The sequence below is a fragment of the Chroicocephalus ridibundus genome, chromosome 9 (genome assembly GCF_963924245.1).
Source record: "Chroicocephalus ridibundus chromosome 9, bChrRid1.1, whole genome shotgun sequence".
In the NCBI taxonomy this organism is placed as follows: domain Eukaryota; kingdom Metazoa; phylum Chordata; class Aves; order Charadriiformes; family Laridae; genus Chroicocephalus; species Chroicocephalus ridibundus.
Genome location: NC_086292.1, coordinates 33139759 through 33151560, shown reverse-complemented (window position 1 = coordinate 33151560; position 11802 = coordinate 33139759). Strand labels below are relative to the sequence as shown.

At 42.7% G+C, this 11802-nt stretch overlaps 1 protein-coding gene across 6 annotated transcripts in view; it reads left to right on the top strand.

Moving 5' to 3' along the window:
* The first annotated feature begins 374 nt into the window (after window positions 1–374).
* Window positions 375–11802, top strand: part of ENTREP2 (endosomal transmembrane epsin interactor 2) — a 155189-nt gene continuing 143761 nt past the window's right edge. For 4 of the 6 annotated variants that reach the window (XR_010072612.1, XM_063347165.1, XM_063347164.1 and 1 more), the window contains exon 1: window positions 375–874. Coding sequence is in view for 5 of the 6 variants with exons in the window: in XM_063347165.1 (XP_063203235.1) it covers window positions 626–874 (249 nt within the window). In the remaining variant the exon portion in view is untranslated. The remainder of the gene's footprint in view (window positions 875–11802) is intronic. The other 2 variants (XM_063347163.1, XM_063347167.1) reach the window with 2 other exon arrangements.

The window sequence follows — 11802 nt, the reverse complement described above, 5'->3', positions numbered from 1 at the left end:
GAATGACGCTGGGTATTGTGCCTTTTGCACAGCAGCAATAACTCATCCCTGCCTCTGCCGCTGGACGCCGGCACAGCGCGGGGGGCAGCGGTGCCGCGGCTGCACGGGGCCGGGGGGCAGAGGGCCGCCCTCCCCGGGGCACGGCTGCCGCCCCCCGGCGCTGTCCGTTGCTGGGCCGGGCCCCGCCGCCCGGCGCTCGCTCCGCACACGCCGCTCTGCCCGCAGGGCCGGCGGCCGCCGCCGCTCCTCCTGCCTCTGCCGCCGCCCGCCATTGGCCGTAAACAACCCTTCCCCCTTCCCCTCCCTGCCTCCCCCCTCCCTCCGCGGGAGAGGCGGCAGCCGCGGCGTACCGGAGAGCGGGGGCTCCGCTTCTCGCCGGGCCGGGGCCGCCCCCGCCGGCGGCGGCTGCGGGCGAGCCCCCGCCCCCCGCCTAGCCCCGCCGCGGGGAGAGGAGGCGGCGGCCGCCCCGCCGTGCCCTGCCCTGCCCGCCGGGGCCGCGGCGGGGCAGCTCCTCCTCCATGCGCCGCGGCTGCCCGCCGCCCCGCAGCGCCCGCGCCCGGCCGCCCCGCGGGGGGCAGGAGGAGGCGGCGCCGCCCCGGCCGCGCCGTGAGGGGCCCGGCAGAGGATGCCGGCGGGCGGCGGCGGCGGGGCGGCTGCGCGGCCCCCCGGCGGGTCGCGCTCTCTCAGCCCCGCCGCCCTGTCCCGCAGCCTGTCCCGCCTGCGGCAGCACCGCGCCCGCTCGCGGGCCATGCTGGCCCTGGGGGTCACGCAGATGGTGCTCGGCTGCCTCATCGTGGCCGTCAGCTTCGCCGCCCTGGCGCTCACCACCTCGGCCCGCGTCCGCCACTCCTGCCCCTTCTGGGCCGGCTTCTCGGTGAGTCGGGGGGCGCGCGGGGAGGCGGCGCGGGGGGAAAGGGCGCGCGCCCCCGCAGCCGTTAGCCGGGCCCAACGGTCGCCGCGAGGCGCGGCGCTTCGGGGCTGCCAGTCCGCGGCGGCGCCTCGGGGCCTCGTCCCTCGCCGTGCCCGGGCCGCCCTTCTGAGGAGCGGGGCCGGCGGCGAGGCTGCCTCCGCCCGGGCGCGGGCCGGCAGCGGGGCGGCTCAGGTGAGAGACCCTGGTTGGGACGCGGCGGGTACGCGGCGCTTCCTGCGCTCCCCGGGCCCGGCAGCGGTGCGACGGCGCTTCGTTGCCTCCTTCGGAAGGGTTCGCCAGGGTGGTTCGGCGTCCTATCTGAGCATCGGATGAAAGTTGGGATAACAAATTAACCTTTGGCGTTGCCTCAGCCGTTGGTATCTGCCCCACCGGCTGCTCTTGCTGTCTCCGGCGTCTTTTGTGCCGGCTCCGACTTGGGCGCCGTCTGAGAGTTCACCTTGAGGTACGGCCGTTTCTCAAGGTCTGGGCTGGGGCTGTGCTCGGATGCAGATTCAGCCACGAGCCACGTTGTGCTGAAGGTGATGAAATGGGACGAGCGCATGAGGAGCAGGTCTTAAGGTGCGCAGACAGCATGGAAGATCTCTCTGCTGACGAGAGGGCAGCAGAACCCGGGCGGCTAGAACGGCCCGTGGCTTTGGGGCACCCAAAAGTCCTGCAATGAGAGAGGCTCTTGGTACCACGGGACTGGGTGTCTGAGGGAAAAGCTCGTTTGTTCTGAACACAAATGTCCATATCTGAGTCCTGACTGCTGTCTGATTTTCCTGTGGACTTTCTGTTGTGTCCTGCTCGCATGAGTTAAAAACATTAAAAAAAAATCAACCAAACGTTGATGCTCTTCTTTACTCAGGTGGCTTCCCTCAGTGCTCATTATCAACATTTGCATGTGTGTATGGATACAACGTGCAGACAGATGCACTAGTATAATGCTGATTTATGAAAGTTTCTCTCCTAAGCAGTGAAATGGGACTAGACAGTTATGAGGAATTAGACTCTTCTGAGGGCAGTAGTAACTCTGTGTTATTGGTGAAGATTTGCTGTTTAATTTAATGCGTTATTGGGTTCAAGTATGTCTTTTCAGCTCTTCTAACAGACCAGAGAGTTTTCAGCTGTGAAAGTGCCTGTTGGAAACCAGGACTGTTAGATAAATGGTTTGGGTTATTCAGTTCTGAGCATGTGGCAGAAATGGTCTAATTTAAAAAAATAACTGCTTAATATGCTCATATGCAGCAGGTTACTCAATAATTTTTTCAGGTCCTTCAGAGCAGAAGAGTAGTTTTGGATTAATTATTTAGATATTTTTCTTGATTTCACCACAATTTTTTTTGTAATGTTGAAAAGAAACGTCAGTTTATATTAGTAGCCTTGATATTGTAATAATCACATTCTTCTGAGTTTGAGCCTCTGCAAGCTAATATGCAACTGTTCATTGTGACGAGACATGAATTTTAAATTAAGAATCTGTCTGCTTACATATTAATGTGCCACTAAACCAACACAGCTTAGGCAGATTTGGTTTCTTATCTGGACAGAGCAAGCAGGAATGTACATAACTGATTGTGCATTCCAGTAAGCACGACTTTCTCAATAATACCTTTTTTCTCCTGCTTCTGTAATCTTTGTGAGAAGAGGCTTTTAGGGGTTATCAATATGCTCTAAAATATGCTGGTTTTCTGCCTCTGGATGCCTTCTACTCCTCTCTCTGTGAGATGTAACCCATAGAAAAGTATGTTTTCTAATTAGATTTCACGGATGTTACTTGCTCATCATAGAGAAGAAAGCCATGATTCCAGCCCTGTGGTGTGAATTGTTGGAAGGCACAGGGAGAAAGTATTGCAAGACTGTTGACTAGAAAGCCTTGTTGTTCTGTGTTATCAGAATGAGGCAGGTATACATTGTTTCTTAAATCAAGAGCTTACTGTTAAAAAAAAAAAATAAAATAAATTCTACCTTTTAAATGATCTATCAGAGCACGAGAAGAACCATACTTTCCTCCTTATCTCTAAGTCTTAAGAAATAAGGTAAAAATAGAGCAGTTTTCAAGTATGGTGAGCCCTAAAGAACTTTCTGAGGCTTAGTTGCTTATACAGCCTTTTCTAAAAGCCTTTTGAGGTATTTAGTGAGTTTACACTCCCCCCTTCATTGGAAGTAAATAACTGAGTTGCCTGATGGTCAAGTAGCAATTCTAAGCCTTTTTTTTTGGGTGGAGGGTGTTAATATACTGTAGTTTTTACTCATTAGAAATGCACATCCTAAAACACAGTAGTCTTGGCATTGGCAGTTTTTGAGCATTTTTTTTTTTTTTTACACCAACGATCCTGTCAACATAAAGGAAGGTTCCAAAAATTTGCTAATCTTTTAAATGTTTTTGAAAAGAATTTCCCAATGTACATAACATTGTATCTGATTGGAAAAAAAAAAAAAAAAAAGCTGCATTATTACACTCCTCACAGAAAATTCTCTATAATCAAATGCAAGGAAAGGTTCTGATTTCTTGCTTTCTTTTTGGAATCAAATCGAGTGACTGTACCAGCAAGAGCTTATTTAAAGAACAAGGCACCATAATTTCCATAAAACTTTGAAAAATTCCAAGTTTATTTAAGCATTATCCCATAAATTAAAGCATTTTGTTTTATCTTATCTTTTATAGCATCATATTAAGATGAGAAAAAATATTTTCATATATTTTTTAGTTAAGATATGATAAGGTAATTAATGAGAGTCAGCCTCACATTGAACACAAGGGAGTTTGGGTGTTAGATGGGCAGGCACTGGTTGATTCTCTGCATAGGCAGAAATCATTGGTAAGATCACAGAAACTGTGTGGTGAAATGCTATGCGGTTTGTTCCTGTTGCCGTCTTTCATTCAGGAGAAGGGCAATTTCATCTTTGCATTCTCTTAGTCAGGTAAAAGTATATGCTTTTTCATATAAGGTATATGAATGTAAGTGTCTTTGATCGTTTTAAGAACACGAAGAACTGAGTATTAGCCTCGTTTTGATAGTAGAAGAATAGCTCTCAAAATTAGGCTGTTCTAGTAGATCACTGAACTTTTCCCAAAAGTATAAGCGACATCAAGGTTCTTTGTGTCTCCTGTAGGTCGATAGTTGCTTGAATATGAGAAAATATTTCTCTACTTGTTGCCATTTAAAATCCAAAACATACAGCAATTTGTAATTTACAGGCTTTGTATACACCCAGACTGATAGTAAAGCTTCAGCTAAGTGCGTTTTATGTTTATGGTTACTGTATTGGTGTTAGGATACTCGCGAGCCACAGGCCTGATAGAGCTATATTAGTGTGACTACAAAAGCAAATATTGCTCTCTGCAGTCATTTCTTTAAATTATTTAGAAGTTGGCAATTAGGTGTTTATCCCCCCCTGCCCCGCCATGATCCCAGCATGTGGAGAAAATTGCCAGCCTCAGAGACTAGAGTTATCACTAGTATAGGAAAGCATTAATGAAATTGTATGTTAAATCATAAGATTACCCAGGTTTCTAAAATCATACCATGGCACTAGAAATCTTAGAAGAGCATACAGCAAAGTGCAAGCTATCTCTTCTTTTATATATAGTTATTTGACAACGATTACATTCTTGTGTAGAAGTTTGTTGCTGGAAAAATCTTGTGCTGCCTCTCCTTTTTATTAAGTTTCTTCTCAATTCTGTCTCTTTTCATCCATATCTCATGTTCAAAACAGATAAAGTACTCTGGTTTAAAAGCAGCTTTCATATAGTACGTCTTCAAGGTTTGTGACATAAATTCTTTTTTTGTGTTCTTTGAAGAGGGAGACGGGTATATAGGGAGATTGTCAAGGTGAACTCAGACCCAGCTTCTCTCTCATGGAAAATGATACATTATATACTTGTCTACATTATTAACTGAGAAAGCTGAGTGTGGAGCCTTTTCTTTATTCTTCAATGACATTTTACAAAATAGGTTTAAATCCCTCAGATGATACATAGAGAAGTTAACTTTCAAAATTTTCTGCTAGTCTGTGACCCTGACTCTTCCTCACGTGCAGCAGGTTGTTTTAGTGTGTTCCTATGCAGAATCATTGCAGGAGGGAAAGGAAGATTGCAAGAAAGATAATTTGTTAGCAATTGTGAGCGTTTATCTCTTCTTCTCCATTTCAGGTACAGATCTTTATTCTTTCCTCCATTCCCCTTTTTCTTTCCCTTTTGAGGTTTGTGGATAGTCAGGTGAAATAAAGGAGATGCTAGAGTGATGGTATTTGTAGCTTGGAGAAATGACCTTTAATTTGCATGAAAAGCCTGCTGACAACAAAGTGTCTGTTACTGTTAAAATAGAGCTAAGCTGTTTGAGAGAAAGTAAACTTCCTGCTCATATTGGGTGATACGTATTGTATATACCGAACTGTCCTGGTTTGAGGTGACATGTATCATTTATTTGTCTCAGAGATGGTCATCTCATATCTAGGAATTAAATGGTAGTTTTCTTGCCAATCTGCTGTAGGTATCAATGAATCTCTAGCATGGATATCAGGTACTTTTGATCAAAATGTCCATCACAACTCTGAGTGTGCCACATGCTTCTCTACAAGAGTGTATAAGTATGGGTTGCTTGTTTTGAGTACCCCTGGCAACTTGAGTGCTTAACCTACAGCTTTCTTAAATGAAACTTGTTTTATTTCTAGAGTTTGCATACATCATCAGAAACATTTCCTGAATTCTGTTGTAACCACAGAGGTCACTAGCTGTCTGGGTAAGATTATCTGACCAGATCTCTTCTCTGTGAATGATTGTTCTAATGGTGGATTTCAAATCTGTGGACTCCATGACTATGATGAATAGTTTATCATGAACAACTTGTTATTTTTTGGAGTGTGCTACTGATTCAGACAATGTTCTGTAAATATTCAAATTCTTCTGGGCTTCTTTTGGAAGTAGTTGGTAATGCCATTTTGGGAATTGAGTAGGTAAGTTTCTGCACTGATTTTTTTTTTTTCCCCTTCAGGAGGCTTAGCAGACCTCTGATGCAGGTTATCGAGTAGAGCTGGATCCAGGGAGCAATGGAACTGATTTCCCTATGTGGCTGTTGAAGCGATTATGTCATTCCTGATGGATGATACATCCCACACACCAGGACAGTTATCTTAATGTTCCTTGCTTCAGATTGATGAAATCCAGGTATCCATGGATCACCTCAGAAATCCTACAAGGGATTTGTTAACTTGTCTTTTGCCTATTCACAGTCTCCTTTCCAATAAATGAATGACTACTGGATCTGGCTAACAATTCGTGGTAGGTTTTAGCCAGTGTGATAGGCACAAAATAAGAGCAACTAGATTGGATGGTAAATCTGAGAAAGGAGTACTACAGCGTTTGACTGATCAGTGTTAGCTCCTCAAATAATTGCAATATGCAGTAAGAGTTTTGGTTACCTGTAGTGGAACCTCCATTTATATATACTTGTAAAAGAATTATGCCAACTCTGATTCTTTGAGACTTTGTCTATTACTGTCTACTGCTGTGTTAGCCCCCCGTTCCTGTTTTTTCTGACTCTATTACATGGGTTGGATTTAGTAACACCTTCGACGTGCCTTGCCTTTCCTTTGCGAGTTTGTCAGGGCTTTGAAATGTGAGCAAGCTGAGGAAGGAAGTCAACTGTCTCTAAGTTTGTGTCTCAGGAAAGCCTGCTAGGCATGTATGTTGCTGGTACACAATATTAGTAAAAAATAATCCATGTCACCTGCATAGGCTTGCCTCTCGCCTTCATAAAATTCATGAAGATTGCCGACTGTCATGTCTAGGTAACTGATCATTATTAATTTTCTTAGTGTTCTTGATTTGTACATCATGACGGTATTGTGACAGACAAAAAAAAATGGAACAAGGCTGTTATAGCCTGTTATTAGATGCCAGTTAACACCTGTGGTGTTGGTGTACAAGAAGAGAACATATGCATCATATAAGGAGTAAGAAGCCTGGGGTACGTTCTTTGTACTTTCTGGAGTGTATGGTAAGGCAGGGCTTTGGAACAGTGGATTCATGGCTGAAAATGTTTCCATATCCAGATGGAATGGTAGCAAATTAGACAGCTGGAAAGGGAATAATTAGGAAGAACACAGTGTTCTTTTTTTATTCTTTGAACTATACATGGTAAAATGGCTGTTTGTAACTTCCTGAGGATTTGGGGCCAAGTGTAACCTTGAGACTTCTTGTTTTCAGTGCCCTGGAAAATAGCAGACTTACGGATGCCAGCATTATTAGTTTCATGAGGCAAATCAGCTTTTATTGTTTCTGAGGCTATTCTGTTGCCTAAGCCTTGTGGAGTTGAGAAGCACTTGATCGTGCAAATTAACTTAAAAACTTCCTGTGTTACAGGAAGGAATAGTTGAAGAAAGCAAAGGTGCCCCACCATGATATGGGGGGGGATACAATCTGTAGGGAAGAAATAGTATGAAATTTTTAAAATCCTGTATTATTATAGATTACCTGTGTTCTGATGTCTTTGTTTTTATGTAGGCAGCCGGACTGCAGAATAACTATTACATTTTGAGTAAGTCTGTTATTGTTGTCATGGTTTTATGTTTTAATGTGTAGTAGAAAGATGGGTGTATGTCTAGGTCTCTTTAGGAATGAAATATTTTTCCTGAATTCTAGTTGTCCTTTCCAGGTGTTTTTTTTTTGTCCTGGAAATGTATGAGTGTTTGCTTTAGTGACAGTAAATACTGCCCTGGAACTTAGAACAACTAGCTGTGTGGAACAGTTACAGTGTGCTGAGAAACTTGGGAATAGATAAGTAGCTTAGTTGAAGTGGGAATTTCCAAGGTCAATTATCCAGTCATTAGCAGCTGCTGAACTTATTACACATCCATTTTAGTTGTATGTTGCAACTTACTGAAGGAATGAGTTGTGAATTAGCATGCTTAATTGGCTATTCTTTCACAATTCATTTTTCTGCTCATTCCTGTGCCTTCTGGAATCAAAGGGCAGAACAGATAATGGGACTCTGTAAGGTGTGAACTGCATGAAAATATGTAATTTACAGGAGTATAGCTATTTCAGTGGTGTATTTAAAGATACTCTTCCAGTAGCAGAATAGGGTATGGTCATTACCTCTTCTCCATGGGAGTAACCACACTGCTTTAAAGAAATACTATGCAAGTGTGGCAAAGCTAGGGAATTTATAATTGAGCAGTACTTATACGTTTACAACATCATAACTTCTGTGCAGGCAGTATTTTAAGATCGAAATGCCTCAAAGCTAAGCCTTCCCTCTTTGACAAAGTCACGGAATCACAATCTCTGTCTCATAACCAGAGGCTACAGTCTGGATTTGTAAGAACACTGTGTTCATAATTTCTTCAAAAGTACTTGCTCATGCTGTTTGAAACTTCAGTCCTTTCCCCAGTAGCATTTGTCATTGTTATTTTTGGTAGTCTGTGGATGCATCCATATCACTGTTCTGATCATGTATGTGCTCCCACTCACTGTTCATTCACATTGTGGAGCATTCTCAGAGCACGCAAACTTGATTCATGGGGGATAAAATGAAACGAAAAGATGTGCTTTAAGAGCATAGAAAATGCAGTCTGACTGCCAGTGGGTATTAAGTCTTGGGACCAGACTAGAACTTGTCTGAAGTAGTCACCCATCCAATATGTGTATAGCGTGGATGCTCTCTTCTTAAGAATTTGTTCTTCTGCAAACAGATTTGCTTCTGTTCCATTTACTTTTTGCTAAGTCAGGTAGAACCTGCAAGGCCAATCTAAAAACTCCTGTATTTTCCAGGGGATGGGAACTCCCTACAAATTACTAGTAATCCTTTCTACTGGGCAGAATTTTGCTCCGTACTGCTTACATCTACATCAGTAATTTGATGCAGATCCACAAAGTGAAGCAGCCAGTTCTGAGGACCAGATGCCAGTGCTTTGTGTGTGTTACTTTTGAGTATTTTGAGTACTTTTGAGCTAAGTTGCAGGAAGTGAGAAATACTTCTCTGAATTACTGCTGCATCACTCACAATGAGACATTGTTTTCAGATAGATTGGCATTCAGAAAAAACGAATGATGGGGCCAGGTTCTTTTCAGTGGTGCTCAGTGACAGGACAAGAGGTAGCGGGCACAAAGCTGAACATAGGAAGTTCCACCTAAACATGAGGAGGAACTTTTTTCCTTTGAGTGTGGCAGAGCACTGGAACAGGCTGCCCAGAGAGGTGGTGGAGTCTCCAACTCTGGAGACATTCCAAACCCGCCTGAACACATTCCTGTGCAACCTGCTCTGGGTGACCCTGCTCTGGCAGGGGGGTTGAAATAGATGATCTCCAGAGGTCCCTTCCAACCCCACCATTCTGTGATTCTGTAATATTCTAACAAGTATAGACTTGCTTGTTATTGTTATGGTATCCAGATAAAAATGAGGAAATGTAAGCACTTTGAGGGATATGTATTTTTTTGCTTGGAGGAGGCGAACTGTCACTTCTTGATTTCTTATCTTTACAACAGCTTGATTTAAACGTGGATTGTTGAAACAGCATTAGAAGTTTAAACTTCCGTGTTTAATTTATGAAATAAGAGTTGCTAACTTTGCAAGCTTGCTTTCAGTTTTATCCTTTCTAGATGCAGTCATTGTGACTAATTTATGTTCTGCAAAACAAGCAAATAATGTCTTCATTGATAACTATTCAGTTTTGTTATTCCTGTCACCTATAAATCTCAGCAGAATTATTTTCATGTGAGGTTGTAATTTACTTATGAGATTGTTTTTTGCCACTATTTGTAGCAGAAAAGAGATGACTTAATGTGAAGATTTTAGATGTGTCTTCAGTGCCAGGAGAGATAAAAACAGATGTTTCTAAGATGAACACACTTAATCCAAAGGCACTGAAAGATAATAAACATGTAGCTTTGTAATGTCGCTTTCACATTTCACTCTTCAGAGAAGAAACTTGTTTTCATCTAGGTAGAAATAGTGAATGCAGCTATTTTAAAGATCTGTGGTAGATTTTTGGCCTGCTACAGAAAGTAAGACTATTCTTTAGTTAAAAAACAACCAAAAAACCAAACCAAAAAGTATTATTTCAGCATTCGTAGTAAAGAACCAATGGACAATGTAATTTATCAATAATAAACACAAGTCATTATCTGTTATGCATTCCTAGTGATTGTGGTTCTAGCAGAAAAGTTAAACTGAATGGTATTGCTTTGTTATTGCAGTGAAAGCATGTGTTGATAAATGGTACTAAAGTAGGAGGTTTTCCATTTTTGACTCTGTAAACAATCATCAAGAACTTTCTAAGACACCTTAAAACAGTGCTGTGAACATGTGGCTAGCATACTGACTGCTGTGTTACTCTGAAAATAACATTGGTAGAAAGTGGGTTTGTCATATATTGAAAGTAGCTATGGTTCAAACAAATTTTAGCTTTCCAGAGGCTAAACCTTTTGAAAACTTGTGAAAAATCAGACTAAAAAAGTGAAATGCTGCAATGTTTCTATACATCTAGGAGTGTGGTGTTCATGGGTCATGAGGGGTGAAGGCAAAGGCTCAAGTCCTGTGTTTGTTTCCGTGTGAAGGGAACTCAGTCTGTTTCACACGTCCCAGCGATCTGAACTACCAGGCTGCTGTCTTCACTCTTTACATTTTTCCCCTTAACTGGAAATTTTCCCGTGAGGGGTGGGGTGGGAAGACTGCTCACACATTCTTGTGTTTTGATGTTTGTTTGTTTCAGTTTTGATGTTCATAATCTTAAAGTAAAAAAAAAAAAAAAATTTAGAAAACTAATGAAAGTACAGGGTCTCCACCTGAAGAGTAGTTGGGCTTCGTCTTGCTTGCTTATACAGACATGTTGGCAGCTGAGAAGTACGTTTTGTTTCTGAAAGGTTATTGTATCTATTGCAAATGGGAATAATCAGGAATGTATTAATCAACCTGTCTCTTAAACCAAATGGGTGCCTTTGTACAGTTACTTTCAGTTACTGCCTTTACAGTTAATTTCTGAAAGAGCAATGTTTATTCAACAGGCGTTAGATTTGAATTTTTTGTTTCGCAGTTGTTCTTTAACAGAATGGAATTTCATGTGAAATACATTTTCATTAAATGTAAAGAGCAAAAGGGGGCATAAAAGAAGAGTATTTCTCAGAGTTTTAGTTGCAGATATTTGGTTATAAAGGATACTTGAAAAAAGTTGACTTAGGGAATGGAGGTTTATTTAAATACATTTGAGTGCTATAAATAATTTTCGTGCTTAGAATAACATCAAAACCAGAACACAGCAAGCCACAAAACACAACCGGTAAAAAAAAAAAAGAAAGAAAAGACCCTATGTGATATAACAAGCTCATGCCCTTGAGTCCACATTATCACTGTGGCTGTACATGCAGGAATCTCTTACAGCTGGATGATGTGATGTCTCTGGTGCACCTCTGACACTTCTATCACAGGACCTACTGCATGATATGGGGAGAGAATAGTTGAAGACAAGACTGGAAGAGAGGACAGATGGGACAGCAGGTGCACTTTTTCTCCCTGATAACATTGTACAGATGGGGCAAAATGCTAATGATTTTTTCATGTTGCCTTTTAGGCGTGAAGGTAACTGTACCAGCAATGGTTGTCCTTTCAGAAGGACATCGGTAATGTTCCTACAGCAAGTAGGAGTCAGATTTAATATATAGGCCTAAGTCCTTCATATGCCCAATTCTTCATGCTTGTTCTGGTAGAAGAGGAGATGTTAGCGTTCTTAAAGAGTTCTTGAAAGATATACTTCTCGTCCTGTTTACAGTTGTGTAACAGTGGTTGTTCTGGGCCTAAAGAATTTAGGAAGTTATTTAAGAATTACTTCCTTTCCTCCCCTTTAAACATTTCCCTTCCTTCCTCATTAAATCAGGTCATAGATTTGAAATA